Here is a 26,422-nt window from a genome sequence, read left to right as displayed (position 1 = left end):
ATTCCAGCGCTGCTCCCGGCCGCCCCCCGCGGGTTTCTCGCGGCCGCCAAGCGGGAACGAGCCCGGGGCGAGGCGCCCGGACCCGAGTGAGGGAAGGGGCCCGGTTCCTGCGGGGCAGACGGGCCGCAGAGGGCTGGTGGACTCCGCCGGGCGGCAGGGGCGGCCGGGCGGGCGGAGGACGGAGCGGGGATGCCCGCGGCCCTCCTGCCGCCGCCGGGCTGTGCGCGGGCGCCGCAGCCGCAGCCGTAGCCGTGCCTGCGGCTGGCGGCGGCCATCGCGGGCTCGCCGCCCCCGTGCGCCCCTCCGAGGACGGAGGGGTGGGGGCAGAGGAGGCGGAGGAAGCGGCGGCGGCGGCGCCAGGAACAGGGAGGCGGCGGCACGGCGAGGGAGGGAGCCAGAGCCGAAGCCGGGCCGGGCCCCGAGAAAGCAACAGCAGAGCCAGCTCCTCCTTCTCCTCCTCCTCGGTGAGTGCCGCTCCGCCACCCCCGGAGGCTGCTCCCCGCCGAGCCCGGGAGCCGGCGGAGGCCGGGCCGCGCCGCTGAGGTGCCCGGGAAGAGGCCCGCGCCGGGAGCGGGACACCACGGCCTCCGCTGGGTGAGCGTCCCCGGGGCAACGGCGCACCGCGGCCCGGCTCCCCCTGCCCTCACCGCCGGGCGCGGAGGGCTGCTGCGGTCCAGGGGAAGCCGGTGGATTGGGCCGGTGCCGTTCGCCGCTTGCCCGCCGCTCTCTTCCCGGGCCGCGGCCCCGGCCTCCGCTCCTTTGTTTGCTGGGCTCCCCGAGCCCGCGGCGGTGCCAGGCCCTGCGGAGGCACCGGGGCCGCGGCGCGGCCTGCGAGGCGGCCGGGCGGGCGGGAGGGAAGCAGTGCCGGGCCCGGGCCGGCGAGGCGCTGCCCAGCCCCCGCCGTGACAGGAGGGGGCCAGGCCAGCCTCTCGTCCCCGCCAGTGGCGGCAGCGGGGCCCGCCGGGCTGCCGTGCTCCTACCCTGGGCCGCTGCCCGAATGCTCCCCGCGCATACTGGTGCCATTGTGGGGGGCGGCGGAATTGGGCTGAGTTCCCTTTACCCCGCCGTGAAACCCGCCTTCACTTGAGGATTGTATGTCCCCGTCTCCGGCGGGGCGGGTGCCCAGAGGTCGCGATTTGGGCAGCCGGGTCGGGGTTTGTGCGGTGGGGGAGCCCCGGGTTGCTGCGGGGTGAGGGTGCGCCAAGGGCTCCCGAAGGGGCGAGCGAGAGAGGCTCCTTTCTGTGACAGGCGGCACTTAAGAACTTGACTTTAACAAAAGCATTACTAGATCCGCAAACTTTACTCGCTTTCATTGTTCTTCGAGCTGCTTTTTACACTCTTTTTCCATAAAGATGCCACTTAGAAAACAACTAGCCCATGCCAGCCCGTTTGCTCATGAAAAAAGCCTTTGCAAAACAACGGGTTTTTGAGAGATGCAGAGGATGATGCTTCCGTGATGTGAGGGTACTTTGGCTATGTCTTTCTGTCCTCTTTATTTTTCTTCCTATGTTTTCGAAATCGTCTTAGTTTGGAACATAGTGTTTTGTTTATCGTGTGGAGTAGATTACTGCATTAAAGAAGTTGTTCGTAGAATATGCTTTAGTCAGGAAAACTGACTTCCCCTTAAAAAATTCTTGTGCCTTTTCACTGTGAGGGCCCAACCACTCTTTCCTACAGGCCAAGAATGTTTATGTCACGTCTGTCCTCTTAATACACCTGTAGTTAAAAAACGCCTGCTGCAGGCCTCCTGTCTTGGAGAGTTTCTGTCTGCACAAGTATTCAAGGAATAATGCTCTGCTCTGGGTGGACAAAAACAGAACCGTTTCTAGTTTTTGTTTGTGCTAATAGACACATCTTTGGATTGTAGAAAATATGGAAGCTTTGGTGCGATTGTAAAATAAATTACTTAGCTTGGCTGGAAGACTCTCAACAACTAGAGAGTGTGTAGGTATTTTTTGAGTCTTCTGCAATAAGAGAGTAGTCAGAACTCACAGATTTATGTGTAACTTAAGAAAGACAATTTCAGCTTTTTCAAAATGCTTACTTTTTTGATGTGTTAAACAGTACTTGAAGGGAGTTTTCACTTCCTATTCAATATTTCTTGGGGTTTTGGCATTGCTCTGTGCTTGGAACTGAGCTTTTACTTGAAACAGGTTCTCCTCTTGTATGCTTAATCAGGGATGCATTCCCTATATCCCGAGTTTTGAGATTTAAGTAGATTTTTGTAAAGCTAAAATCGAATGAAATTAAACCTTAATACTTAAAAGTTTAAGTGATAACAGAGTACTGTTATGCAGACATACCCACATGAGCTAACTCCCTGGATAGCTGCAAGGGTATGGAGTAGTTAGGGAGAAGCTCTGTGTTGTTTCCAGGGGTTCCATGAGCATCGCTTTAATGTACTGCATGTATTGCAGCATCAAAGTGTTTGCATGCATTCAGGAGACGTGATGGATAATTCTAGGTTTCATAAAAACTTGACGTACTGAAATCTAAAAACCAGTTGTGTGTTAATTTACACTATGCTATTAACTTCTTTGATCCTAGATTGTGAAGTTGGTCAGTAACCTTGGCTTACTCTTGGAGAGGGATGGTTTGAAGAAATGGTAACTGGTTCTTACTGTTCTGTGAGTAGATTACAACTTCTGACTCTCCTTAACATAATTAATTGGTAGAGTGAGAGCGAACTCTTAACAAAAAGTTGTTCGTACAAAGCAAGTTAATTATTTCTGCTCTTTCTTATTAATTTTTTTATAGTCTTACAGTAATTCAAACACGAACAGTTGCAGGACTTCATTTGGTAGGGCTGCCCTGAGTTCACCACATATTTACTATGCTATTGTTGGCAAAACTGGGGCCATAGTCCAGGCTAATCCCTAACTCAAGTGCCTTTTTCTCTCTTTCCTTACGGCCCTCTTGGGCCTACACAGCACTAGTTTAGCAGTGTTTGGGTAGTACAATGCAATAACATAAAATAGATAGGGAGGACGCTGTTCTCAGCTGGTGTGTGCCTCAGTGTTTTCCTGATAGGGCTTTGATGCGTATTAGCAACAAATTAGAGAGGGTGGCTCAAGCAGTTCTGATGCTCCAAGGAAGAAAATAAGATACAAATAATATAAAAGGGAATGTAATACAGATGCTAAAATGGCTTGAATATAAATTAGGTAGGAAGAAAAACAGAACAGAGATAGATATCTTATGCCATGTAACTGTGTATTTTGTGCTGTAAAGTATTAAACTGAGAGCAAATACAGAACTTTGGGTTGAGAACTCTCTTTTATGTTTTTTATTTTCCACAAAATAAATAATTATATCTGTAATATTCCTTGGCCTTAGGTTTATTCTAAAATTTGTTTGCATTCTGTTTTGTTGCACATCTGATTTTCTGGAAATAAATATCAGTCTTCAGAAGACAAAGGTCCCAGGGTCTTACCACCTTTATCCTGGACCCTCCCAATAAATTTATAGTAATAGAGAAGGAGGTATCCTTTAAGAAAAACGTTTTTAAAAATCATTCTTGATTATGTCAGATGTCAAATTGCACACAACAGTATGTTTTTGTAGAAAAGAAGATGATTGTGCTTGTAATGGGATATTTATTGTCCCGAATTAAAAAGCAGATTCATACCACTCAAATATATATTTGATACTGCAGAATAAAAAAATTCATGGTACACAGTACATTCCTTCTTTTATTATTGTTTTACTTTTTCCTCTTGAAATAATTAATTTCTGAATTAAAACACTGTACTATGCAAGTTGAATAAATTTCTGTGTTAAAAATAGTTCGTTACATTACTTTTGAAAGAAAGATTTAGAAACTTTGGGGCTTTTTGTTGCAGAAGGTTTTTCCCCCGTAGCTGAATTGAAAAAGCTATTGAAACAAAAACCTGTCCCCTACTTCAGCCTCTCCTGGTGAATAAAACCAAACTGAAAGCAAACTGGCCTATAATTATTGCCCTGGATGAAAATGGAAAGCTAACTGTATGTAAAGTGTTGACATCAACATTATGAAAAAGAGTACACAAACTTTGCTCGAGTCTACACTGAATTTGAATAGGCAATGTGAAGCAAAATCTGGCTTAGTCTACTTATTTTGAGAATTAAAATTTTCAGATCAAAGCCTTAGAAATTTAGCTCTTCAGGTATTACTTAAGCTCACTTAAATAAAAGTTGCTCTGGATATTTTGTTTTGGTAGTTTTTGTGGTCTTCTTTTGTCATGTACAGGCATGAAAACAATAAGTATTTGGAACTCCAGACAATTTCAGAAGGCTTTGAGGTGTTTGGTTTTGCAAATCTAACTGCTCTTCATTAATCTGTAATGTGGATTTAAGAACCCATCTTTGCATATTTTTAATTTTTAAAAGATTAATTAAACTGTTATCTCTCATTAAATTATTTTCTGGAAAATATTAAGATAAAATACTTTGAAAACTATTGGTCCTTTTCTGTCTCCTTAACCATTCACATAACACTTTGGACTCTGAGGAACTCAGCTGGCCTCATTTATGAGGCCACATGTTACCTAAAAAATTCTTTCTTGGTTGCTGCATCACCAAGAAAACTATGCAAGTTAAATGTAGGTGTTTGTTTAGCATGGATGTCAATAGAGTGGCTGACTTGTTCTGCCTCTGACTTTAAACTCCATTGAAGGAATATGAAAAAAATCTTTCTTGCAGGTAAAGCCAAGCATAGAATGCTGCATATAGACATTTCTGTCCAGGTGCTGCTCCCCTAACATTGCTTCCTTTTTTGTAGATTTCATGCACATAGCCTCTCATGCTCTGTCTTCTGGGAAACAGTCTTTTTGTAATCTGCCAAGTGCAATAGGTTGGCAATTTGAAAAAATCTTAGATTTTTAAAGTGAGTGAGTTTTTGTTGTAAATACCAATTAATCTTGCTGTAAACTGCTGTAAAATAGTTTTGGATGGGAGCCATTTTCTCTGGAAGTGAAGGTATAGATAGTAGATATTAGTAATTTTTTTGAGAGTTTAAGTGGTCTGAAGTTAAAAATTTAAACCATGAAAATGAGCTGTGCATATTATTAAGTAAACCACACACATATATGGTATTGTTCTTTGCTTTTTAGTGCTCTGTATAATCTGCAGCTGTACTTGTGTCATTTAACTTGGATGTGTATGATACTGACCTGTAAGAGCAGTTGTTAGGTTTTTATGGTCTTGAATTCATGTGGTGAATGCAGCTAGAAGATAAAGTGATTAATTTTAGCATTTGAGATTCCCAAAGTTATTAAATCTGTATTTTTTCTCAGGGATATTCTGTATTGCTTAAAACAGTACATAGAGTGCTACTTTTGAAAACATTGTTGGAAATGAGATTCCAGTCAGACTTGGTTTTACAGTGTGTGATCTCTTGTTTTTTCTTGAGTAGTTTTATTCTTAATTAATCTTGACGTTTTCTGGTAAATGTGCTAAAACAGTAGCTTGTAGGAGTCTTGAGTAGGTGATTGTTTTTCCTTCTCCAAGCAGTCTGCATTCCTCAAATAGGTTGAGAACATAGTAGGCTACTCCAAATGTTTCCTTTTGGTCCCATGATGTCTCTAATACAGTGGTCAAGCTTGCCTTCTGCTTTTGTTCCTTCTGATTTCAGGAATTCTGTCTCTCCTGGCTTTACCTCAGTAAGTGCTGCAGGACTGGGCAGTTACAAGCTGTAATTTTGACTGGTTTTGACATCAGTTATGGGTTTTAATACCTTTGGAATCCCTTAGGGTTAGTAATCAGGTATCAGATTAGGAGTTTTAATCAAATAGAGAAACAGAGACAAGTGTCAGCAGGGCAAAGGTTTTTGATTACAGAAGGTGTGCCTTCTAGGATGAGCTGTGTGGAAGCTGTACTCCAAAAACAGGGTAGGCAGCTTTTCAGATGGATGTTCTTTCAGGAGCTGGTGGGAACTGGGCGAGTAAGGAATTCTCGCCAGATTCACTAACAGAAGCTGTTTGTGCAGGGATACTGCTTTGGGTGAAACTTGTGCTGGGGGAGTTTTCCAAGGTGGAATTTTGGTCAGCCCGAGGAGCCTGGCTCTAGAATAGTTGGTTTGTGTATTCAGACCTACAAGTCACTAAGGTGTAAGAGCTTAAGTCTCAGTCTGTGTCAGGTAGGTGCCTAGTGGCTTTTTTATTCCTTCCCCTCCCTGCTCTCTCTGCAGCAGAAAAGAGGCAAACCCAGTGCTGATCAATGCACACTGAAACATCAACTTTCTTCCTCTTTGGCTTTTGAAAGGAAAAGAGCTGCTGCTTAGTAGTAGTAAGTAATGCTGAGAGGTAATAAAATACTAGCCATTAGTCTTTGGCATTATTTTGTACAAAAAGTCCAGTTACTTGGGAAAATACTTGCAGTGAATGTAAATATTCTGTGGTCCCTTACTGCTGGGATAAAAGTCTCTATTCACCAATGGCACTTATCTGAGCTGTTATCTAATCCAGTGATGATCAGAAGAAGACAGTGAATTGAAGTTGTTATATCAGTACTGACTTGTATGTTCTGTGTATTACAAAAATAAGTGCTTTTGGAATCTGCAGTGTTTTAAATGTTTGACAGGGAAGAAAAAAAAGAACTTAAGTTCTCTGTATCAGTATTGAAAAGTATGTATCCCCTTGACTTTTTTTTTTTTTTGAATTGGGCTAATACTTTCTTTTTCCTTCATTTTATTTATAGTGTGTCTTTAAATTTAATGTCAGAACTGGAGAAAAGAAAGTCAGTGTGCATGGACACGACTCTTTTATTCGTGGTTGAACTTTGAAGCTTAGCTAGCTTTTGCAGCCAGGCTTCGATACTCCTGGCTCTGCAGAAATTTGACCTTGCTCTGGAGATAGCTATCTTAAGGGCTTTGAGTTTGTGTAAATCTGATAGAGCACATTACTTCATACAGACAGTGAAAATTTTATCTTTGATCCTGTCTGTGTGTAACAATTTATACACTGATTCGAAGTTGCTCAGTGTAAGGCCCAACTTTTTCATGTGCAAGCTGAATGCAATGTACAGTGAGGAGTCCCATTGAGTTAAATGGCTGCTCACAGTTAATTAATCTTTGTTGGGTTAGGACAGAATATTAGCAAAATCAGATAGTTTAGGGTTAAGTGTAAAATGATTTCCTGCTACTGGCAACGTTATTTAAAAAAAACCCACGACAGCCCCGAACCAACCATCTTCCATTGTGCATCGGGACAAAACAGTGTCTGTCTAAAAACCGCCATTAATACATTTGCCATCAGATTCATTGGTTGGCGTAGTGAGCCCTTTCTGTCTGCAGGTGATGAGAGTGTAGGTGTAGGAGAAAAAAAGCAGTTCCTGATCTTAATCATGAATAATTAAGAGGCTCTCTCATTTTGACCCAAAATGAGAAAATTTGCATGTAGACTAAGTTTTGTCAGAACTGGTCTAGTCCTGTAAAAAGGTTTTACTCTGACAAGTCAGGACTTTATGGAAAAGATGGCTAAACAGCTTTGCCTATGCAGTCAAAATTCTGTTCCTATTCTGGTCAGTGTGCAAGTTGTGCAGTGTTAGGGGATGTGCCTTCTTACAAGCACCCTTGGACTTAAAAGGGTGAAAATAGAAATTTATGTAATGTTTCGCCTTCTTTTTTTAGGGGAAACTGTAAATGTAAACTGAAAATGTAAAAGTAATTTTGTGAGATTAGCTGGAGATAACACTCTCTCTACAGGTGTGTTTACCTGATGTATTTGAGAGTACTTTAAGCACAGCCGTGTCTCCTATTTCCCATGTGTGGATAGACTCTAAACCATAAAGAAGATAATTAATTTACTCTGTTCTTATTGGGCCTCCTGCCAGTGAAATTGGGAAGGGAAATATTTTAAATAAGCTGTGTTTTGCACTCTTATTTCTGAAATGCAGAGCTTGGATTACTTTCTGCAGTGGGTCCTAAGACCTTGGAGGGGCAGCCAGGCCAAACACATGGGGGGATCAGTGGGCACATAGTGCTTGGTGCTTGACTGATACAGATTCTGTTACTGGAGCATATTCCAGAAGAGACTGCTTAATTAGAGGTACTCAGGACGATTGCCCCTTGGGCACCACCTGACTCAAGATCCCCCCAGTCTTTAAATAAGGAGAAGGAAGTTCTGTTCCTGCCTTCATCCCCTGCCTTCTGGAATGTTGTGTTGTACTGGCTTGTCTGTAAAGTAAACCTTACTTTCTGTTTCACTGATTGGATCTCTTTTCCTGGCCATGGAAGTCTGATCCTTCTTTTGCTGATACTATTTGACAATCTCAGTCAAATTGTATCTCATTAAATAGTATGTGAGTTCCAGAATAGAATTGAGGTGCAACTATGTAAGAGTGGGTTCCTTATGTTTGATGTACTAAATGCTCCTTGCCTTTAAAATGGATTCCTAAGTGTGTGTGAGTGGATTGTTGTCACTATTATTTATTTAGGACCATAGATAATAGGTGGATATTGGGCCTGTCATCTATATGAAGGACAAAATGTATCTGCAGTGAAATATGAAATTAAATACAAAAGTGTGTAGCTAAAAATTTCCTTGTCATTTGCACATACAGGTTTCACAGACTGCAAGCAGTACAGGCTGCATTTCCCAGTGATGTAAAAGTACAGGATATAACAGCTTGCTAGGTAGAGCCCTCTTTCAGAATGTAAGATAGCCACGGTAATCTTCCACTTCTGTCCTTTCTGTATGAGGGCTACTCTGAGCACCAGCCTTTCAGTTGCTCTGTATGTGAAAGGATTTCTATTCCTTCTTCTGAAGCCATTCTGAAGAAGATTAACAGAGCTGAAAATCATCTAGGTAGTGTGCCTTTTCTCATCCTGGTGGAGTAAGCAACTGATCTGGAGAGGGAAAACCCGCATCTGACTTTCTCTCCCAATTCATCCTGCATCTGAAGCTGTTGCTGCACAGTAGGATATATTAAGTGAGACTCTCCTTTCGTGGTGTCTAGGACCACTGGCCAAGTAATTAGACTTTGTAGTTTGATTTCCATTTGTGCAAGCTCCTTATGTGATCCAAAGGAATTCTATGATCATGCTTCCACTTCTCATGATGTCCATAAAAAGAAGTGGTTGCCACTGAATTTTATGTGGCATGGTTCTGGGTGATGATAGACGGTATTAAAAATGTAGATAAAGGTGTTAACCACAGGGCAGCCACTGATACTGTTCTTTTAACACTAAGTACTACTGCTTTTATATGCCTTTATAAGACTAGAGGCTACTGAGGAGCTTTGAGTTAAAAGAAAAAAAGGTCTCTGAAATTCTGATACTTCCTTGATTAAGCTGCTCCCTGTATATGAAGGATTTTCAAGAACAACAAAGGTCCACATGTCTGTGAAAATTTTAAGGAACTTGGTTGTTGTAGTATGCCCAAAGTACTTGCTGCTCCTATAGATTTTTAGAGGGACTGCTTATGCTTTGATACTGAAAAAAAAAAGAATTCTAACCTGGAAAAAAGCCAGATTTTTTTTATTTTAGGTAAGAGTAGTTACAGTTCTGACCTTTGCAGTTTGTCAAAATGTACTTGGCTTTCAATTGTATTTTTGGAAAGCAGGCCATCAGCCTCAGTCAGATCTGTTGTTACAAGCAGAATGGGGTGGGGGTTGTGAGAATCCTTTGTGCCATGCTAGTGACACCAGTTTAGCCAACTCAGAGCTTGTACCATGCAAAACTTAAAGTCTGGGCCTTGGCCTATTTGTTAGTCTGAATTTGCTTTCTTTGCAGGTTGTACTTCAATTACTTTAATCAATAGTTTAGAAGTAACCTTGAAAGGTGTTTGAGTTTTGCTGTGTTTTTTTTCCCTTTTTTTTTGGGAAGAAGGGGATTTGTTTTATTTTTTGCTACAATTCTCCATAACTTTGGTGGTTTACTTTTATTTTTTCTGCATTTTCTACTGTCTTTAGCTACATACCACTGATGGATTCTCTGCTCCTCATCCTGCTACCTGATACATCTTGGTACTGTAACATGGGCTATTCATTTGCTTACTTTTTTGATAAATAAAACAACTGGCTGAAAGAACTTTGTGAAATATCTGCTGAATTGTGAAGTTTTAAAGGAAGTAGGGAAGTTGCATCGTGACTAGAGGACAGTGATAGAAAGTTTTGGTATATTTCAAAAGAATAATGAAACCCAAGCTTGTATGTTTGACTTACTCCTCCATTGTCAGCAAACCTCTGAAAGGGACCAGAGGAAGTTTACGTGATCTCTTGCAGCACACGGCACTTTGCTGGTACAGTCAACTCATGGCGCCGCTGTTGTTTGGGTCTGCTGCCATCTTAGAGAAGTGTGGGAGATTTCAGATTTAGGTAGGGTAGGTGTTTTCTCAAAACCCCAGCAGCTCTCACCCCTTTCCCCCATAATTCCACATTATGTGAATTTAAAATTTAGGTTTCAGAATTAAACTACCTTCTTTTTGCCTGATGGTGCATGTTGTTCAGCTTATGAATCCATCTAAAAAAAGTGAAAATTAATCTTTCTGTGTTCTGACTCGTGAAGTGTTGAATAGAGCATTGAGTGCCTGTGCACTAACATTTAAATGTTGGACAGAGAGACAGAAAAAATGTCCTTAATGAAGTCAATAATTCTGTCTGGAATTTTGAGTTTAATTGGTGTCTGACTATACATTTTAAAGGATGTTGGAGAGCAGCATTAATGTAAACATTTTTGTCCCACATGTGAAAGAAGAAAGAGAATTGGTTAGGAAACTCTTCTGGCTTTTCTCAACTTCTGAGTTCTAGGACTTTGAACCTTAATGAAATTGTCTACTATGTTTCCTATAGAAATGGTTCAGATAAAGGATATAAAATTACTTTTCTCACTATGCTGTTCAAGAGGGAAAGCACAAAGGATTTTACTTGCTCAGAGAAGTTGATTGCGATTATTTTAGTGATAATGTTTTAAATTTTCAAGAAAGTAAGTTGTTAGTGGAACTTAGCAGCAATTTTTAAAAGTTTTATATTTTGCACTGCTGGTTTCTTAATGCAGTGATATAAAAAGTATCTCCTAAACCTTTTGCTTTTTAACAATTGATCAGAATTGTAAAACCAGTCACAGTAACAAAATACTTTTACTTCTAGTGAATGTAGGTGGTAATTTTAAGGTCAGAGGTAAACATTTTTATGTTACAATGAAACAGATTATGTGAATATCATCTCTCTTGAGAAATGGAGATGTTTCATGTCACTTTTCTCCTTGCTTTTCAAAATACTTTTGAGTTCCAGAGAAAGCTTTTCCTGTGTTTAGCAATGCCCTTGGATTTTTGTATATGTAAGAATATATGAATTTTTGCCACGGCTGCTCTCTTAGCTGGGACACTGCCTTTCTGCTTATTTGATAAAACTTGGTTGGGCAGCCCTCGTGGGACTTCAGGCCATGCACAGAAACCTTGCATGGTTGAGTTTTCTTTCTATGGGAAGTAACGCTAAAACAAACAATAGTCTCTGAATGTGAGTTTAACTCTTGAGCTTTTTTTTTCGTGAACTTTTGAGAAGTGACTAGGAAACTTGGCTTCTTGAATAGAAGCCTCTTACTTTATGTGAGACACACTTTTGCAGTATTTTATGTATTTGTTGTTATTGCAGGGATTAGAATGACCTTGGTTGACTAAATATAATTACTGTTTAAATGTAGGCAATGCCTTTTCATCCCAGGTCTTTCATAGTTCACTGAATATCTATTTCTCTTTTCAATGAGTTTTACTGAAAGGATGCATACACTTTCAAATTATGCATATGTTATATATGTATTGTAGTAACACAACTGGTTATTACTTTGGAAAAATGTTGCTGTCTTTAGTTAAAAAAAAAATTGAACTAAATCTATGATAATTTCACAAAATTACTTTTCTTTCACAATGAACACATGAATGATATGAGTTATTGGTGTTTGTATTCTGTTCGAATTTTCCATTGTTAGTGCTTAAAGATGTGAACTGATTTAATGCATATAAAAAAGGAAAGCCATAGAGGCCGGAGTCTGCAGGTTGAAAACTTAACAAATCTGAGTTGTATGGCAACTAGATGCCTTGATGCACGGTAAGGAGTATCCAGTATTGACAGTAAACCTTTTTATATGGTCTGGAGGGGAATGGTAAGACCTTTGTGACATCTGTGTAGCAAATACATTGTATTTCTCTGATAATTTAGTGAAGGAAGTCCCAAAACAGAGGTCAGTCCTTTTTTCTCTGTGATTCTGGGGACTGTGCTTATTAGCTGCTTCCTCCTCAACCTGCTTGGAGATTTCTCTGCATGTGTGAACTCTGTACAGATGTTGGGGAAGATCTTTCCACTTTGATTTCTCTTTAATCAAGGCACTGTGTTCTTTCCCCTCAGACCATAAATGAGTTCATTTAATCCTTCCATTTATGTCGAGGGTTAACTGTCTCATAAAGAATTGCTGCATCTTAGCTTGAATTGAGAGGATAGTGTTATCTTCTAAGGAAAGGCTTTTATTCTTAGTGAAAATGGCCCGATGGAGGAAGATGGGGGTGATAGCAGTAAAAACATTGGAGATTCTACCTGGTCATACAAGTTCCAAGGGTCATTCAGTCTCAATGAAAAACTGTTCTGGGGAGGTTAATTTGGAGTCAGCCTCAGTCATGAGATGCAAGGCACAATGGTACAAAACAGTGTAAGGCTGCAGTGTATTGCTGTTTGCTCGGGCCTTCCAGAAGAGCTGAAAAATCGGAAAATGAATCTTCCTGCAATTACACATTCTCCAGCTGCAGAACATGAATGTGCTGCATATGGTAGAAAAACAGAATCCTCTTTTTCTGTGTAGTGAATTATAAAGCCAGTCCTATCTTGAAAGCTTTTTCAGGTGCTTTTGTTTCAGTTTGTGTATTTGGTAGACAGGTTGCTATAAAATATATTTATCTTTTAGAGTTTAACAACGTTTCTTTCGTTCCTGCTGGAATACATTAGACAGCTAAATTTGAATTATTGCTTGAATAATTTAATTACTATGTTTTTGGCATACTTTTTAAAAGGTTAGGTTTTTTTTTTCTATCTGGATATTTTGAAAGGAATTGTATTACCTGGAGTCATTTGTGCAGAATTTTTTCTTTTTTTTCCTTTTTTTTAATATCTTTGATGCCAGGTGGATGCTATTTGTAGGAATAAAGGTCAATTACATATTGTCCTGGTTGTCTGTCAGATTAGCATAAATGACAAGTGTAAGTGGAAAGGTGAGCAGTTTACTACTTACTGGTGAAGATACTTGTTTTACAAACATGGGCTATGAAGCCACCTGTTGGCTAGATAGTGTGGCAAGTGAGGTGTTTAAAAGTTATGTTTAACTTTGTTTCGGGGTTTGTTTGTTTTGGGTTTGTTTTTTCCCTTGTGAATGTGACTTCATAGCTTTCCTGATATGTTGTTTTCTCATTTTTGCTCCTGAAGAAGAGAGTATCCCATGTTGCACCTTAAAGAAAACAAAATTATCAGGCATGCTTGCTTGGTGCTATAGTAATTTAAAACTACTTCCTCTGTCTTTATTCTCGTATCAGGTGACTGAGACAGGCAGAAGCAAAAAAAGATTCTATAACAAATTAACAACTTATAATTTAGGGAGAATGACAATATTTAAAAATTTGTAGTATAGTGACATATGCAGTGATGCTGTACAAACCCTCATAATTTTCAACAGAAATGTGAATCACAGAATATTTTGAATTGTAAGGCACTTGATGTGGGGTGAGGCTTCCCCCAGTGCAGAGCAGAGTCGGACAATCCCTTCCCTTGCCTGCTTGGTGATGCTGTGCCTGCTGCCCCCCAGGACAGGCTTGGCCCTTCTGGCTGCCAGGGCACTGCTGATGTTCAACTTGCCATTGACCAGGACCCCAGGTCCCTTTCTGTGGCACTGCTTTGCAGCACCTCATTCCCCAGTCTGTCTGTACATCTGGGATTGCCCCATCCCAGGTGCAGAATCGGGCACTTGCCCTTGTTCAACTTGAGTGGCTGGTGTTTGCCCAGCCCTCTGACTTGTCAAGGTCTCTCTGCAGGACCTCTCTGCTCCTCCCGATTTTGTGTCATCTGCAAACTTGCTCAGTATCTCTTCCAGTTCTGCGTCCTTTTATAAAGTAATTTATAAAGATGTTGAAAGAAGCACGGGGCTGAGGATGGAGCCCTGCAGAGCCCCACTGGTGCGAGGTCGCAGTCTGATGTCACCCTATTCACTATAACCCTTTGTGTCCGACCTGTGAGCCACTTCTCACCAATCCCATGCTGTGTTTATCCAGCTGTGTGCTGGACGTTTTGTCCAGAAGGGTCCTGTGACAGTACCTAAAAGTACTGAAATCCAAAAAGATAACACAGTTTGCTTCCTTTGATCACCTAGGTGGGTTACCTTGTCATAAAGGGAAATCAGGTTTGACTAGCAGGACTTTCTTCTCATGACACAGTGTCCTGGCTGTGACCAATGACTGAGTTGTCCTCCAGATGTTTTTCAGTACCTCCTAGAATTATCATTTCTGTAATGGTACCATATGGTAAGAGGTTTTTCTTTCAATTACTTTTCCTGTATTTTCCTCTTTCTCCTTACAATGTCTTCCTTTTTTTTTGTCCTACTGATGTTTTTCCTCTGGAAGCAGGAAACAAATGTTTCAATGTAATGTAGCATTGGGTGTTAACTGAGTGGTGTATTTCTGTATTGCCCATTTGATACGTGCCCCTCGTACTGTGGGGTTCTTCGGTGACAGATGTTTGGCCTGAGAAGTTGAATGTCTGTTCTGACACAGCACAGTAGGAAAAGATCATTCATGGTACCTGTTTAATGTCTCCTCGTCAAAATATTATTTTTGTAGCAGGCCCTTTTCAGCTGTCTTCGTTCATGTTTTGGAAGCTGTACACAGTAACAAGGTTTCTGTGCTTGCTGTAGAAACACCAGCCTGAACTTTGAAAGCGAAACCAAAATCAATATAAGTCAACGTGAAGTGGTCCTATTTAGCTGCTGCATGTCTGCTGAGTGTTTTCTTTCCTTTTTTGGGAAGGGCTGGAGAAGTGTTTCTCACAATTATATTATTTTGTCACTAACATGAAGAGTGGTCAGATTATTGCTGACCACAAATAAATCACTTTGAGAGAATGGTCTGGTTTATTATTTCTGTCTTTCTGGCATATGCTTTGAACGGATGGATAGCATTTCTAAAATTAGGTTTGGAAATGCATAATAGAGGATTCAGAAACCAAACTGCATTGGGTTTTAGTACGTGCACCCATACAATTACATATATTTTGTTCTTTTCAACATACATTCCAGCATTTAGACATTTATGCATTCTTCTTAATGAATAGAAGTGCAGAAATGCAATTTAATTTTGTTTTTACTGTGATTTTCCTGTTCTTCCTTTCATTTTCATGATATTAATTTCAAACACTTATGTTGTTCTCAAATACGTAGGCACAGAATCTGTTCCTTGCCATCTTAGAGCAAAAATGTTTCAAAATTCATTCCTTTTACAAAATATGAAGTTGGTCTGTATTGTAAAATGAAATGCTGGTTTGTAGAACATTACAGTTTTGCAGCTTTTCAAACTCCTAACATAACTGTGTTATGGTTTAAGAGGATTGCATATATATCCTGGATAACCATAAATCCTCATTATCAAGATGAGGCTACCCCATACCTTACAATGGAGGGGAAACATTTTGTTGAATGAAACATTCTGTCAGAATGGAGTGGGGGATGGACCCTTAGTTGGAAAGGAATTCTCATATATTATCTCCCAGGAAGTCTAACCTTTGCTTATGAAACTACTTAATTTTTGCTGACAGACAGTCTGCTGCAAGGCTGGCTGCTGCATTCTGGTAAAATAGCAAGAAACAAAAACAGAGCCTGACTGAGCATTATTCTCACTCTTCATCTGCTTCTGCACAGCTATGTGAAAACTAAAAGCAGAAGTTTATTTGCAGTCAATGGATGGGATTTCCTGCAGTGAAACACGTGAACACATCAGGTTTCTTTAGCGACTTCTCCTTTCTGATTCATCAAAAATGCTCTTTTCTCTTTTTCAGCTCCTTGGCATACACAGAACTGCTGGGTTGTGGTTATTTTTATTTTTTTTTTCTCCTTTTTCCCTTGCTGTTAATCAGGCTCTTAGAGCCCAATAGTGGTTTCATTTTCATTTTCCTGGTAATTTTTCCACATTATTGAAACAATTTGTTAGCAGTATGCTTTATTATCATATGTTTGCTTAAAAGAAAATGATGAAAGGTGGTACTTGTGATGTCTTTTAGTAGATGTATGCAAAGTACAGTCTGTTTATTTCCCTATTTGGGTGTTGATTCTCAGTTTGTGAGAGATCTAGCAGGAATGGCTCAAGAGGTTACTGGCTGTTACTGGCTTCCCTGGAGTTTCCTTCTCCAACAGCAGCTCTGGTGTCATGATGTTGTGTGTTCTTGATCCGATACCAAGTGGTGCCAACTTCAGTTTAACACCCCCACGTTAGTGTGTCCATGGTAGCTCGGGAGCAGATACAGATCCCAGCCAGCCATCCTTGGGTGACAGAGATGTAACCTTGGCTGAGGTCTGTTAATATTAGCAACTGGGTTTGGCTGTTGTAATGATGAAATTATTATAGTTACAAGTTTGTATATACACATACGAACCATAATAGAGATGCCATTTAACACCCTGAAGTTACTCCCCAGAGGAAAATCACCAATCAGATAGAAATATTCCATTCTGCAACCAAATATGGGAAAGAACAGGACCTACTGCAAGCACTCATGGATTAAATAGTGTTAAAACAAAGAAAATGAAAAAAAAAATCAAGGAAATCTAAATGTTAAAGGGAATTCTTTTTCAACAGCAGGCCAGGAAAAAGAAGTCATGGTCAACTCTTTCACTTAATGGAAATAAATAAGCAGATTAACATTTTAGAAAAGTTTTCTGAAGTAGCATTGACTAATAATTTGAAGTCATTTTTGTGATGACTTTTAAATTAAACTTTTTATGGACAATTCTTTGTTCAAACATTAGTTGTATTTTGCTCTATATTTCCAGTATGATGTTTTCTGTCCTAACTCCTTAAAGTTATTCGTGGTTTATTTCTCTTGTAGTGTGTTTTGGCATCATAGTTTATAGTATTTGTCTTGGGAAATGAGTATGCCTAACATACAAGTGTGAAAAAGATCAGAAATTAATAAAGATGATACAATCAGACTTTTTTGTTGGTGTACTTTTGCAAACACTGCTTAGAGTTAGCTATGTGATTCCAATCTACTGAAACCATTTTGTACCATCAAACTGAAACTACTCTGAAATGTTGGAATATGCAAACTGGATTTGCAATAATTGATATACATATAAAAAATTCCATAATTTTTCATACATCAATGTTGGCCACCATAATAATTAATATACCATTGCATGGCCTGCTTTTCAGGTTTCTAAGAAGCAGCCTGTAAAGTAAACTTGTAGCCCTAATTATGTTTACTAGTTATTTTGCATTTGTATGTGAAATGTTGCTCTTCCTCCAAGTGAGGTGTACAAACTTAGTTTTCATTACACATATTTTTTGCATTTCATTGCACGTATTTTTATGTGCAAAAGGTGACATGGTGTTTACTGGGTAGTAATTTGGTAGTTTTCATCCAGAAACCTGGCTTGTATTTTGTTAACCTGCATACTGTTAAAAATTCTGAGATGCAGAATTTGTGATGAAAGTTTATGAGTTTGAATTTCATTAATCCACATTATTCTGTGCGTTAAGATCTCATTTCTTTCTGGATTCAATTAATCTCTCATTATCAGTCTGTGTGTTCCAGGTGTTTCTGCACATATAGTCACCAGGCTTTGGGAATACATTGGTGGAGTTCGAGTCTGTTAATAGCTGCAAATATCTGCCAGAAGAATTTCTGGAGTTGTCTCTTGTTAGGCTGTCTAATTCACTGTACAGCAGATGGCACTGGAAGAGCACATCGGTGGGAAGCTTCAGTCACGCCGTAATTCTTGCAAAATACTAGCGAAGCTGTTGCTGTGCTGAGGGTTGTGAAGTTGCATAATTCATTTTAATGTATTCCAGGAAGGGGTGCATGCCTGGCCTCTTCTGCTCCAGCTCTGGATGAAGACTGCAATGAATTCTATACTTGCAAACATATGAGTGTATCATCTATTGAGGGCTGTTTGTATAGTGTTTTTAAATGCATTGATACACAATGCAGAATTAGCTGGTGCTCTTTAAGTACGTGCAAAGAAGGAGATGTATTGGGATCAATTTGGGTATCTGACTTCAGAGTGTATTTGTTTTCTCCCACCCTGGATAAAATATGTGTAGGAGGTATCATAGGGCGGGTCTCAAATGGACAACTTATTTAGAGACTTGCTCTCATGATGTGAGTATGTCTGCTTTACTTTGAAGAGCTTTGACCTGGACTGTCACTAGATTTTTATCATCTTCTCATGCATGAGTGAACTGGGCTTCTGGATAGATATATGTTTTTTATGTGCTTTACAGCTGATCATCAAACCTTTCTTATATCTTGACATGAGTTTTTACAAGAATACAACTAATAAACCAACCATTTTACATCATGTGCTTAAGAGCATTGTCCATACACTTCTTGAACTCTGTCAGGCTTTGTGCTCTGACCACTTCCCTGGAGAGCCTCTTCCAGTACCCAGCCACCCTCAGTGTGTAAAACCTTTTCCTGGTATCCAACCTAAATATCCCCTGCTGTTTATATCACCTTCCTGCTGTTTCCTTGAGTCCTGGTACTGGTCAAAAGAGTGATGAGATTGGTATCTGCAGACAGTGTCTTCCACAAGGAGGGAGGGACATTTCTGGAAAAGTGGAAATAATATCAGCTTGTGGATGTCAGAAGCAGTTTGAGAACACTGGATTTCACAGGTGGAGCTAATGTGATAGTTCCCAGGCTTCTGGTACTACGTACACAAAACCAGAGTTAACTTTATCAAATGAATCAATGCTCTGACTTTGTTAGTTTAGGAGAAGGAATGCAGGGTGTAATTTTCACTCATTTTGTAGGTTAATTTGGTTACATATGACAAAAAGATTTCTGCAAATTGGAAAGGTGGCAAAATGCAAATGCTTTAGGATTAGAAAGTCAATGACATTTTGAGTCTCCTTTTAATTGACATGTAAGTCTCCCTTTTTCTGCACTTGTAGGAAAGTAAACATAGTGTTTTAACCTGTGAAAATTCATACCCATAACTCACGATTGTGTTCACATTGTGTCTCTGGAGGATTGTGTTTTAGTATTTCATTACTCCTGATAGAACAGGCATCATGTTAGAAGTGAAAAGTAACTAGTGAACATATCATAAAATACTGGTTCTGGTTTTTTTAAGTCTTAATACTCATTTATAGCAAGTAATTGATTCTTAGGCTTTTGTCTAGGAAGTGTTCTGGTCATGTTTGTTCTTTGCTGGTAGAAAGTGAATCAGTTTAGAGACTGGAGAAACCTTTTAGTTCTCCCCATTGAAAGAAACAAAAGTGTTATTTACTTTGGTAATTAAGAAAATGAAATGGAAAGATATGAATGTGCTCTAAAGATGGACTTGGGAAATATCAGAGATTATAACGAGGACACAGAACCAGCCTTTGAAATTGGTTGATGAGGATAGGACTAGGGTACAACTTCAATCAATCTTTACTGCCTCTGCTTTTTATAGAGCAGTGTCCACCCCTCCAGCAGCAGAGTTTTTCCTAAAATTTTTCAAGGGGTTTTGAAGTTCAGAATCTGTAGATGCTTCACATTGCCTTTTAGTTTGCTTTGGATATATCCTTTAGCTTTTGTGTACTTGAGGACCACAGAAGTTGGGCTGGGCAGCAGCAATAGGCAGTGGACTGCTTTTTAGTTATAGTAATCATTTTCCTTCCATGCTTTTATGCAGTTTTTGAATGCTTATTTAAGAAAACGGTATTTTTTAGTTGATAAAACATATTTCAGGCCATTGCACTGTTTTTCTCGCTTTGCTTTTATTGTGATACTCTGGGAGAAAAGTGGGAAGTGTGTATATAAGGGCTCTTTTACTTTCCCCTCAGTCCACCAAGGTTGGAAGATTTCTTGAAAGATTCTTAGAGTCCTTCAGCTTGCCATGCTTAGCCTGGAGCCAGGCTTGCTGCTGCAGGTTGTGCTGCTAACATCGCACGCATTTGGAGGTATGTGGAATAACAGTTACTGCTAATTGTAGTACCCACTTCTGTGCAAGTAGCAACTTCCCTGTTTTCTCTCTCCCATGCATTGTCCTTCTCTTTGCAGAGCTGTTTACTTTGGAAGATCTAGCTAAAATTAAAACAAAACAAACCATGCCCATTCAAAGCCCCCCCAAAATACAGTCAAACCTCAATGGAGAATAAAAAGAATCAGAAAGATCAAATTTGTGGGTACTTGATTCTGCAAGATGCCAGGTTGGAGCAGTTGTCTGGAACTCGAGCAGCTGTGTCCACTAGGTCTTGGTAGAAATACTGGAGGAAGAAGAGCTCTAATAATTTTAGGCAAGTAGAGCCCATGACTTGGTCTTCTGTGGCTAAAACAGATTGGAAATCCTTTCTTTCACAGAAGTTCAGGAGGGGACTTGCTGTAAATGTATGTTGCTTTGCTGTTCAGGAAAATCTGTATTTTCACTACAGTTAGTTTTCCTATAAATATGGAACCTTCTAAATATTAACTTTCTTGTGTAGAGAAAGTATAACATTATAAGACCATGTTTTTAGGACCAGTCACAGTTTAACCTGCATGTAGGAATTCTGTTGATTAGAATGTTTTCTGTAGTTTTATTTTCTGTAGTTACTTGTGTGTGGATTTTTAGGAGCCTTTGGAAAGAGAGGAGTGTTTATGTATTTGAAAATTATATATAAATGCATTAAATATATGTTCCTGGGAGTGTAATATGAGGTGTGTGGATGTTTCAAAAATTACTGTGCTGAAAGCAGAATGAAGTTGTGGAAATCTCCAAGGCTGATGTAGGAGTTTCATTTTTTGAGCCTGATTGTTTCGAAGTCATCTCCCTATTTTTACTTTTATGTGATGCCCGTTGTTAAAGTATTGCAATTTCTGTTCTGCTTGGAGAGGGGAACACCCTTATAGATAATTTTTGAAATATTTCTTTTGTAAATGTAATTGTTTTTTATTTCTTTCCAGGAAATGGCTCTTGAAGTTAAATGAGGCTGGATAAAACACATAAATGAAGCAGAAGCTGCTCTTCGTGTGTTAGGGCTACATCACCGCAAGCGCTGCCGATCAGCCAGATTTGGTAACTTGTCATAATGAAGAAAATTAGTCTCAAAACAATTCGCAAGTCCTTTAACTTAAATAAAAGTAAAGATGAAAGTGACTTTGTAGTGGTTCAGCAGCCATCATTAAGTGAATTTGGAAAAGATGACTCCTTGTTTGGCAGCTGCTATGGTAAAGATTTGGCTAGCTGTGAAGTCAATAGTGAAGATGAAAAAGGAGGCAAAAATAGATCAAAAAGTGAAAGTTTAATGGGTACGTTAAAAAGGAGGCTTTCAGCAAAACAAAAACAGAAAGGCAAAGGCAGCACACCATCTGTAAGCTCTGCAGATGATGACACATTTTCTTCCTCATCTGCTCCAATAACCTTCAAAGATGTGCGAGCTCAAAGACCTCTGAGATCCACTTCGCTCCGTAATCACCATTACAGCCCAACTCCGTGGCCACTCCGACCTACAAATTCAGAAGAGACTTGCATCAAAATGGAAGTGAAAGTCAAGGCCTTGGTTCATTCCTCTAATCCAAGCCCAGCACTGAACGGTGTTCGAAAGGACTTCCATGACTTGCAGTCAGAAAATGTGTTCCAGGAACAAACAAATGCATTAAAAAATACGGAATCTCAGAACGGGGACTTGCATCTTCATATTGATGAACATGTGCCTGTAGTTATTGGATTAATGCCTCAGGACTACATTCAGTATACTGTGCCTTTAGATGAGGGAATGTATCCTTTGGAAGGATCACGTAGTTACTGTCTGGATAGTTCCTCACCCATGGAAGTTTCGACTGTTTCTTCTCAAGTGGGGGGAAATGCTTTCCATGAAGATGAGAGCCAAGTGGATCAGGACGTAGTCGTTGCACCGGATATCTTTGTGGACCAGACGATGAATGGTTTGTTGATCGGTACCACAGGAGTCATGTTGCAAAGCCCAAGAGTTAATCATAGCGACGTCCCTCCACTCTCACCTTTGCTACCTCCAATGCAGAATAATCAAATCCAAAGGAACTTCAATGGATTAAATGGCACAGATGCCCATGTGGCTGAAAGTATGCGCTGCCATTTGAATTTTGATCCTAACACTGCCCCAGGAGTTGGAAGAGTTTATGACTCTGTACAGAACAGTGGTCCTATGGTTGTGACAAGCCTCACAGAAGAACTGAAAAAGCTTGCAAAACAAGGATGGTACTGGGGCCCCATTACACGCTGGGAGGCAGAGGGAAAATTAGCTAATGTGCCTGATGGCTCGTTTCTCGTTCGAGATAGTTCTGATGATCGTTATCTTTTAAGTTTGAGTTTTCGTTCCCATGGAAAAACTCTTCACACTAGAATTGAACACTCAAATGGTAGGTTTAGTTTTTATGAACAGCCAGATGTGGAGGGACATACATCTATAGTTGACTTAATTGAACATTCAATCAGGGACTCTGAAAATGGAGCTTTCTGCTATTCGAGATCCCGGCTGCCAGGATCTGCAACTTACCCAGTGAGACTGACAAATCCCGTGTCCCGGTTTATGCAGGTGCGCTCTTTACAGTACCTGTGTCGTTTTGTAATACGTCAGTACACCAGAATAGACCTGATTCAAAAACTGCCTTTGCCAAACAAAATGAAGGATTATTTACAGGAAAAGCACTACTGAAAGCTTACGGGAATCTTGCATCTTGCACTTTGGGAACAACAACAACAACAAAAAGAGATTGAATTACAGTTTACAGACTTTCATTATTATCAAAATCTTTTGCTGCCATAAAAATATTTCATTTTTGTCTGCTAAAGAAAAGTAATGCATTTGGATTTATGTTTGTTTTGGGGGGTTTTGTGTATTTTGGGAGGCTTTTTTTCTTGTTTTGTTTTGTTGAAAGAATGATCTCAAGTTTATTTTTAGAAGTGTGAAATAGCTATCTTTCATCAATGTGCAGATTAATCACAATGTGAATGATCAAATTCTCCTTAATTTCCCCCAAGTCCTTTGCTGCTATCCACTGTGATTTTTATGCATTGAAAGCACATTTCATGTGTATTCAACGATAAGTAAAAGTCAAATGAAACTTGTTGAATGGAATTTTTTTTTCCTTTAAAACAACCTCTGGGAAAAAAAATGATCATGAATAAATAACATATTGGTATTCTAAATTACTGATTTTACATCTAAATTAAAAACTGTTTCCTAGTGTCATAATTAGACATTTCTGTAGAGATATGTCCCAATGTATAGACAGAGCTGTGTGACAAGAACATGGTTATGTGGCATATCTTTGGGAAAGAAAAAGCCTTCCTCCTAAGCCTTGTACTGTCTGTACACTCTTGTGTTTGAGAAGGCTGGTTCAGCCTTCTTCTCGTCTCAGTGTTTTGTCCTCTAAAAATGGCCTTTAAAAAACAGTCTATGAAAGTCAATGTATAGTACCTAGAAGAAAATTGTGGTACTGGGGTCTTGTAAAATATTACCATTTATAATCATGCCATCAGTTAATAAATGAACACCTACCAGGTCCCCTCTTTCTTTCCTTTTCCCTCCTGCCTACTCTTGCAGAGTAAGGGAAGGAAGTTTTCTGGATTTGTGGGAAGACTCTAGGAATTGTTATCATGGGAACATAAATTTTTAAGCCATTTTGGGGATGGGGTAAAACTTTTAATAGGATGATTTCTACCATATTTATGTTCAAGCTACTTGAAATTTTATCATTTCCATCTTTCTACTTTTTTTATTTCACTTCAGAAAGTACAGTAATACACTAATGTCCTTTGGATCATTTTCCCCTTTTTTCTATATCCTTTGAGGAGGAAGGAACAGGACTGATAACATTTTATATGGAGGATGTTTAAATGCATCTCTAAAGTGCTATTCTCCTAGCCTTTCAAATTATTCGGAAGAGGTGTTTGGATATACAGTGACCGCAGAATATGTTTCCGTTTGCTGTCATGAAATATGTTTTGACATATGAAATATTGAACCAATTAAGTAAGTGTTTATGATATCTGTCAAAGATTCTGGCATTTGGAAAGCTTACAGTTATTCTAACCTTCTGTAGGGAAAAAAAGACTTTCAGTGGGGAGTACAGGTTCTACACTGTAATGTTTTCATCTTGCAAGGTTAATCCATGGCATTTTCCTGTTTTATTTTAGTTTGGTTTTCTTTTCTCCCATGTTTTTATCACTTTTATGAGTTACTTGCTAAAGGGGTCATAGCTGGCTTGGGAAGGAGGCCTGCCTCTGCCTTGCTGAGAGGCCTTGCTTTGCATGCTTCTGCCCCTGTTTTGTGTTTTAAAATGTCATATTCCTCATCTCTGGTAGAAGTGGCTAATGAGTAAAGATCACCTGAGAAAAATAGTCCATCTTTGATACATCATTCTTGTTTGGGTCATTTTTTTCTCCTTATTTAATCTAGCATTTCTGTACCCTAAAATGAGTCTTTAGAAGTGAATACAGTATTGCTGCAAGGTGGTGCAGTAGCACTACATCTTGGGTTGCCTGAATTGATAGACAAAATTTATATTTTTTTAATTTATTTTTTGACCATAATGTTTAACTAAAAAATAAAAGAAGAAAATCAAAGGTAGATAGAGACTGCCTTTGCTTTTACGGGAGGGAGAATAAGGATTTCCTCTTTAGTCTGATAAAGTTTTAAACTTAAAAAAGAAAATAATCTAGAGCAGTCTATACATGTGATTTGTTGGCTCTGCCATGGAGATATATGTATGAAAGGGAGGATTCTGTTTTCTTTTTTTTCCTCTACTGACTTCTCCCCCTACCCAGTCATGTCCCATTCCCCCTCCCCTGAATCAGGATCACTAACTTTATTCAAAAAGGCACAATAACCTATTGTATGGTACAGTGTTCTGATTCTGTCTGTGGAGAGGAAAAAGAAAATCATTTTTATGGATTTCAGATGCATACTTTTGGAAGAAAACCTCTGGCATTTTCTTCACTTTAAAAATTCTTTCCCCATACTAGAGGGCCTATGCATTCTACAGAATCTTTGAAAGATTATAGTATATAAAATATTTTCGTTGCCATTTAATACCACTATTGAATACATAAAGCATATGTTTATACTATGCCACATGCATTAATTTAGCAGTCATTGCATTGAAACCTAAATATTTGAAGCTATAATATCCTGGTCTTATTGTGGAATTGAAAACGTGCAAGAACACACATGCCAAAATTCTTGCCCATGCCTTTATAAATTTCAGTTGTTCACTCATAAATGATGCTTTTTTAAATAAAAAACTGTTTTAAAACAGCTATCCAGTTTTTGAATTGCCTTCCTTGCTGTGTTGTTCATCTGTGAACTTAATCAGGTCAAGTTAACTTTGTCATTTCCCCTGCCATAAAGCTACCACAAAAGGAACATTTAAAAGTGATTGAGGTCTAGGACATAAGAACCATAGAGCACTTTGCTTCTGAATAAAAAATGGTGGTGATATTTCTACTAAGCTCCAAATACTTTAAATCAGTAGTAAGTAGACACAGATACTTATTTTTACAGGTTTCTTTAATCAGAACCTCACAGTACTTTTTCATAGTGAGGTGTCTGGCCAGCCAGGAGAATGAACTTAGAAAAAATACTTTGAAAATATTAAAGATACTTACAATTTCTTATTATAAAGATTAATATAAAAGAAACACAGTAGCATTTAGTTATGAGTCAATTTAGAAGCACTCAGAATAACCACAAAATTCGTGTTGACTTCTGCTTCATGAAAATTAGAGGAACAAAGTGTCCTTGACAAATAAAAGAAAAATGATGGAGGATATTTTGGGGACCTTTGGAAGTAAATACACTAGGAACAAAAGCTAACAAGACTATGGTCCTTATAGAGTAGAAATATGGCTATTTATTCAGCACAACAGTTTAAGGGTTCAAAAGGTATGCTTTTTATGCAACTGAATTGAGGAAAAATAGTTTTAAAAATGAAACTTAAAAATAAAACTCCTTTCAGTGTCTGAAATGATTGACATTACTCATAACTTTGCTTTATCAATTAGAAGAGTAAAAAAATACCTTGTATTTGGAAACAATAAATTTGCACAATTTCCTCTGTTATTTTTTAAAATTTTGTTTTATTTTGTAAGCCAGTGTTATAAACAACTGCAAGTGATGTGTATTCTTTGATCTATTTGAAGGACATAGCACTTATCCTGCTGTTGACATAGTGAATGCCATCTTTTTATCAAAATGTAATTCTGTCAGAAGGATCAGAAATGCAATTATTAATTAAACTTTTTGTTCTCAGATGA

General features: G+C 39.2%; 1 protein-coding gene across 6 annotated transcripts; it reads left to right on the top strand.

Moving 5' to 3' along the window:
* Positions 1–292: 292 nt before the first annotated feature.
* On the top strand, positions 293–26,422 carry SOCS6 (suppressor of cytokine signaling 6). Of its 6 annotated transcripts, XM_064705751.1 has the most exons (4): positions 293–464; positions 2,548–2,627; positions 19,992–20,108; positions 21,091–26,422. In XM_064705751.1, the coding sequence occupies exon 4, from the start codon at positions 21,216–21,218 to the stop codon at positions 22,818–22,820; it is 1,605 nt and encodes a 534-aa protein (XP_064561821.1). In that variant the 5' UTR covers positions 293–464; positions 2,548–2,627; positions 19,992–20,108; positions 21,091–21,215; the 3' UTR covers positions 22,821–26,422. The 6 variants fall into 6 exon arrangements, with proteins under 6 accessions (XP_064561821.1, XP_064561822.1, XP_064561826.1 ...); XM_064705752.1 differs by lacking the exon at positions 2,548–2,627; XM_064705756.1 differs by lacking the exon at positions 19,992–20,108.

This window comes from Zonotrichia leucophrys, chromosome 2 (genome assembly GCF_028769735.1).
Source record: "Zonotrichia leucophrys gambelii isolate GWCS_2022_RI chromosome 2, RI_Zleu_2.0, whole genome shotgun sequence".
Classification (NCBI taxonomy): domain Eukaryota; kingdom Metazoa; phylum Chordata; class Aves; order Passeriformes; family Passerellidae; genus Zonotrichia; species Zonotrichia leucophrys.
Note: the sequence above shows the minus strand (reverse complement) of the source record. Positions and strands in the feature narration are given on the sequence as shown.